This window comes from the organism of the source record quoted next, unplaced genomic scaffold, assembly GCF_019419815.1.
Source record: "Pyrus x bretschneideri cultivar Hongxiangsu unplaced genomic scaffold, Pyrus_bretschneideri_v1 Contig24, whole genome shotgun sequence".
Taxonomy (NCBI): Eukaryota; Viridiplantae; Streptophyta; class Magnoliopsida; order Rosales; family Rosaceae; genus Pyrus; species Pyrus x bretschneideri.
In genome coordinates this window covers 5,159,246-5,165,245 of record NW_025999546.1, presented here as the reverse complement: position 1 = coordinate 5,165,245, position 6,000 = coordinate 5,159,246, and the positions used below count along the sequence as shown (strand labels likewise).

At 45.4% G+C, this 6,000-nt stretch overlaps 1 protein-coding gene across 1 annotated transcript; it reads left to right on the top strand.

Annotated features, from left to right (window-relative positions):
- The first annotated feature begins 2,415 nt into the window (after nucleotides 1-2,415).
- On the top strand, nucleotides 2,416-3,279 carry LOC125478226 (zinc finger protein SHOOT GRAVITROPISM 5-like). Its single transcript, XM_048586138.1, has one exon. The coding sequence runs from the start codon at nucleotides 2,416-2,418 to the stop codon at nucleotides 3,277-3,279; it is 864 nt and encodes a 287-aa protein (XP_048442095.1).
- Nucleotides 3,280-6,000: the final 2,721 nt, after the last annotated feature.

Genomic DNA, 6,000 nt, shown 5'->3' with positions numbered 1-6,000 from the left:
ATCTCTCTCTATCCAGCAACTACAGGAGATGATCGCAAGCACTATCAAGACACAGTACGAAGGAAGCTCGCATGACTCCGTACTGTACTCAAAGCCTTACTCCAAGAAGATTGATGCTTTGAAGATGCCAAGGGGTTATCAGCCCCCAAAATTCATGCAGTTCGATGGAAAAGGCAACCCGAAGCAACATGTCGCCCATTTCATTGAAACTTGCAACAATGCTGGGACAGAGGGAGACTACCTCGTCAAACAGTTCGTGCGTTCGCTAAAAAGTAATGCTTTTGACTGGTACACTGACCTCGAACCTGAGTCTATCAACAGTTGGGACCAGCTAGAAAGGGAATTCCTCAACCGTTTCTACAGCACTCGTCGTACTGTAAGCATGCTAGAGCTGACCAGCATGAAACAGTGGAAAGATGAACCTGTCGTCGACTACATAAATAGATGGCGTTCTTTAAGTCTGGATTGCAAAGATCGGCTTTCTGAAACCTCTGCCATTGAGATGTGCGTTCAAGGCATGCAGTGGGGACTACACTACATCCTTCAAGGCATCAAACCACGAACATTTGAGGAGTTAGCCACCCGCGCCCATGATATGGAGTTAAGCATCAATCGTCATGGGAAGAAAGAACAGATCGCCGACTACAAGAATGACAAAGTTTTGGGGCCAAAGGTGGATAAGGCTACGTGGAAACCCACCAAGGAAGCAATGACGGTCAACACAACTCCAGTCAAAATCCCTACACGAAGCAAGGCGATTCAAACCGAAGCTTTTCGTGATCAAGAGATACGTAGACGCACTTTGAAGGAGCTTGAGGAGAAGACTTATCCATTCCCCGACTCTGACGTGGTTGCCATGTTGAAAGACTTGCTTGACAAAAAGGTGATCGACCTACCTGAGTGCAAACGGTCAGAAGAGATGAACCGTACTGATAGTCCAAGGTACTGCAAATTCCACCGCTTCATTAGTCATCCGACGGAAAAGTGCTTTGTGCTAAAAGATCTCATCATGAAGTTGGCTCAGAAAGGGATCATCGAGCTAGATCTTAATGATGTGGTGAAGTCAAACTATACCACCGTCACTTCTGGCTCTTTGAACTCAAAATCTTCACCTCAACCGCTGGGGGCATGCTCCAAAACCATGTCAGTCAAGTCAAGTAAAGTTGAAGGGTGGACTTATGTCACTCCAAAGAAAATGCACAAGAAACATAGGTCTCCTCCACAAGTTCACCAATCGGAAAGAGGGCAAAGCAGCCAACGTCAACCGTCAAAGCTACATGAAAGTGTTGAGGATGATGAAGTTGTGACACAAAGATCGTCCGTTGCCATCACAATGCGCGATTTCTTCCCCAAAGACTTCTTCAATCACTCAGTCAAGACTCCTTGCTATGAAGATTGCAAGGAATGCCCCTCTAAGATCGTTTGACAAATTCAAAAAGCTCCTCGTTCGCACGAGCCTAAAAGGCGACAACCAAAGCTCCTTGTCCGCACGAGCATAAAAGGTGACAACAAACGCTCCTTGCCTGCATGAGCTGAAAATGCAAACGGCACCAAGATGCTCCTGGCCCGCAAGAGCATAAACTGTGTACGGCAAAATCATCATCAAAATCATCATCAAAACCATCACTCATTTGAACTACGTTACGACTTGATCTCTTCTCTGGAAGAGTACGTAGGCAACTTGAAACTTCAAAACTTCAAGTACAGTCACATCAAAATAAATAAATAAATGTTTCATTAAAGAAAGTCAATTTTATTACAAAAGAAAAGAAAAAAAAATACATATGTTACTATGTATTAGAAAAAAAAAATATATATTCTCTATCCAAAAAAAAATAAAAAAAAATAAAAATAAAAAATAAAAAATAAAAAATAAAATAAATAAATAAAAATAAAATATAAAAAATAAAAAAAAGAGGCCGGCTCCAAAATTTTCTACTCCACTTTCCAAAGCCAGCGAGCCCAGCGACAAATCCGGGCCCAACTCTCAAAGCCCATCCTCACTCGGCCCAAGTCACCATCTTCTTCTCTCCTTCTGCTTTGCTCTCTTCTCTCTCTCATCAATCGATGGAACCCACACTATTTAACCCCACAAGCATCTCTCTCCCTCTCTCTGTCCATTTTCCCAACCAGACAACAAGCCCACAAATTAAAGAGGCCTCAGAGTCAGTTGTATTTTGCTTGTTGGTTATATAGGAAAATGGCCTCTTGCGTATCAGACACGGCTCGGTCCCTCTCCTGCCGGGACGGACGCGCCGCCGCTCACCTCAAGCTAATCTCAATCTCCGTCATCTTCGTCACCAGCGTCATCGGCATATCGTCCACGTTCTCCCCGACGCCTTCCTAGCACTCAACGACTGCCACGTGTCCTCCCACCACCCCTAGAAGGACTACCCTTTCTCAGGGCTCGTCACCATGGCGGCTCTGTGGACTGCAGCCTCGAAATCCAGCGGTGGTGCCGATTCAGACCATTCGGACCTCGAAGCGTCGGTGGTTCGGGAGCAGCACCAAGCGACAGCAGCAGCGCCAGCTCCTCTTCTTCTTCCTCCGTCTTCTTCCTCTCATGAAAATGGCGGAGCCACCCACAAACGAAAAAGAAGACCTGCAGGCACACCAGATCCGGATGCAGAAGTGGTGTCTCGGTCTCCCAAGACTCTACTCGAATCGGACCGGTACGTGTGCGAGATCTGCAACCAGGGATTTCAGAGAGACCAGAATCTGCAGATGCACAGGCGTCGTCCTAAGGTGCCGTGGAAACTACTGAAGCGAGAGATAGCAGAAGATCAGGTGATCAAGAAGAAGGTGTTTGTGTGCCCGGAGCCCAGCTGCCTCCACCACGACCCCCGCCACGCCCTAGGCGATCTCGTCGGGATCAAAAAAAAAAAACACTTCAGAAGAAAACACAGCAACCACAAGCAGTGGGTCTGCGACAAGTGCTCCAAAGGCTACGCCGTGCAGTCCGATTACAAAGCACACCTCAAAACCTGCGGCACCAGAGGACATTCCTGTGACTGCGGCCGTGTCTTTTCCAGAGTGGAAAGTTTCATAGAGCACCAAGACATTTGCACAGTCCGACACGTCGTTCGGCCGGAATTACAGGCAGCGCTGCAGCCGGCGGCCTACTCGTCGCGAACTGCATCAAGTACCAGCCCCTCTAGCGACGCCAATTTCAGCATTAGTAACAATGTGGCAGCTCCAGTAGTAATGGCTGGACTCCCGGTGCGACCAAACCCAACTCACCATCACGATAAGCGCACCGGATTCCGCAAAAAAAAATAAAAAAAAATAAAAAATTGAACAAGTTGAAGAGTGAGTCGGAAGCAAAAAAGGCAGAGACTTTACAGATCCGATTAAAAAAAAAAAAATTCGAAGCTTTATATATACAAAGCTTTTTGCAGATCTATCAAATTTTTTTCACATTTTTCTCTGATCTGAAAAGCAGAGAGAAATGGTAGTGAAAGTTCCTTCGACCTGCTTGCACTGGTCGCAGCCGATCATTTGCCTCTCGTCAAAAACCCAGACAGAATTGAAGATTGGGCAGATGCTGAGCTTTAGAAAATAATAGAGGAAGATCAGGACCTCGACGCCGCTCCACGTCGTGAACTTCTCCGAGATCGTCGCGATACTCGCATTCGTCGCCTCCTTCATCTACTTGCTTGGATTCTTCGGGATCTATTTCGTGCAGTCGCTCATTCTCCACAGAACCTTCGATGTGCCTTCTACCCAATTGATCAGGGACTGTCTGACTCAGACCACCTTCGAGGAAGCAGAAATTTGAAGACGCCGTCGCCGCCCTGAATTCGCTGCTCCGCTGACCTCCCCAGGGCCCAGAGATCCAAGCTGCATTTCGTACGGATGAGATCCGAAGAACAGTTCCCACTCCACAAGATGAGATGAGAGCGGGGATGAGCTATTTCCATGAAACAATTTGGAAGGGTGTCCCAAAATTTCTCCGTCGTGTGGATACAACTTTGAAGAATATTGGGATTAATGAGCGTGTTCCCCATAACGCCCCACTTATTCAGTTTTCTTCCTGGATGGGTGGTGATCGTGATGGTAATCCAAGAGTAACTCCCGAGGTCACAAGGGACGTTTGCCTACTAGCTAGAATGATGGCTGCAAACTTATGTACTTCACAGGTCCACGAGGATCGCCACCATTTGCTGCAACTCCTCCACTTCAAGCTCAACATCGACGATGACGGCCTTTCTACCTTCAAACATGGGTGCAAGTCGCTTAAGAAACTTGAGATATCTAGCTGTCAGAACATTAGTCATGTTGGGTTGTCCGCCCTAGCGAGCTGTAGTGAAGGATGTTTAGAGTAACTTGTATTGTCTCTCCTGTGACTCTTGCTCTTGCTGATAGTTTGGAAAAGCTTCCAACGTTGCAGTCAATCAAATTAGACGGTTGCCTGGTTACCTGTGCTCAGTGGCTGTGCTCCTTGCCTGTGCTCAATGGTGATGGTGGAGCTCCTTCCTCTGTCTCCTCACGCCTTGCACTACCTCGAGTTCGTTATTCTGGCCACCTTGATCAAAATCAACGAAGAGCTTCATTGACCGCCGTCAAACGACTAGCCGGTCTTCAAACTCGACGCCTTACACTCTGCCTCAAGCTCTGGCTGCTTCTGCACCTCCGCCATGGCTGCTGCCTTTGAATGTGATCAACAAAATCAAAGTTTGTTAACTCACACCCAAAGATCTCATCCGTCTGCTTGCCTCTGCTGCTGCCTTTGAATGTGATTGACAAAATCAAAGTTTGTCAACTCACACCCAAAGATCTCCTCCGTCTTCTCTCGGACTCGCCTGGGTCTTCACCCACGAACTCAGCCTTGTAGATGGCCTTATAAAGAAAAAAAAAAAAAAAAAAAAGTAGCAATGATTATGCCGGGAAGCATATTTCAAAAGAATAATAAAAAAAAAAAAAAAAAAAGCAGCAATGATGATGCTGGAAGCATCTTTCAAAAGAATAATAAAAAAAAAAGAAAAAAAAAATATATATATATATATGTATAATAAAAACAATGATTGTGTTTCTGGAACCATGTGAAAAAAAAAAATATATATATATATATAATAAAAAGAAAGGAAAAAACAATGGTGGTGCTTCTGGCACCATCTGAAATATATATATATATATATATATATATATATATAAATGAATGGTGGATCAGTGCCACCGAAAGCAAACAAATGAATAAAAAAATTGATGATGGACAGTGATGTATATGTTTTATCAGTATTTAGCATAATACACTGAATAAAACGAAGCATGTTCATTGATTTTCGAGAAATTACAAGTGCGAAAAAAAAAAAAAAAAAAAAAAAGTATCTAACAAAGAAAGAGGAAGATGGACCCTTCACAAAGGTCGTTCACGTGAAGCCCCACTACTCGGCCAAACTCCAGGAGCGGGAAGCACCGAAGATAGATCATTCGAGGCCCCAATACTTGGTGGAACGCTTGATGACGCCGGAAAAATGTGCCTCTGGAAGAAAGACGCAAGCCTTTGACGGTCACTTTGAATGCGACCTTGAGATTCTTGCATCTCATCAAGCTTCCTCTTCATGCCCGACGAATAGTTATTTGCAAGCACATGCAAACTTCTATTCTCGTACTTAAGCTGTTTAATCTCCTGCTTAAGATCTTCCACCTCTGCCATCAATGATTCCACTTGACGGGACCGAGCAAGCAGGCGTTGGCCCATGTTGGACACAGAGCCCGCACACTGAACACTAAGAGCGAGGGACTCTTGAACGGCCAACTCATCAGACCGTCCTGAAAGCAGCTGACTGTCTTTGGGAGTGAGGAGGTTCCGAGCCACTATTGTAGCTGTTGTGGCGTCCTGCATCACTGAGTCTTCACCTGTAAGAGGACCGTTAGAAGATAAGAAAGAAGGACATCATACATTACCTTGAAGCGGCGCAACCGGATCACTGCTGAGACTCAATTCTAAGCTAAGGTTCGATGGGTTAGCCATTTTTCAAAGGTGTTAAAAGAGATGGG

Excerpts from the sequence above, each read along its gene's own strand:
- LOC125478226 (XM_048586138.1), top strand. The coding sequence starts at position 2,416 with ATGGCGGCTCTGTGGACTGCAGCCTCGAAATCCAGCGGTGGTGCCGAT.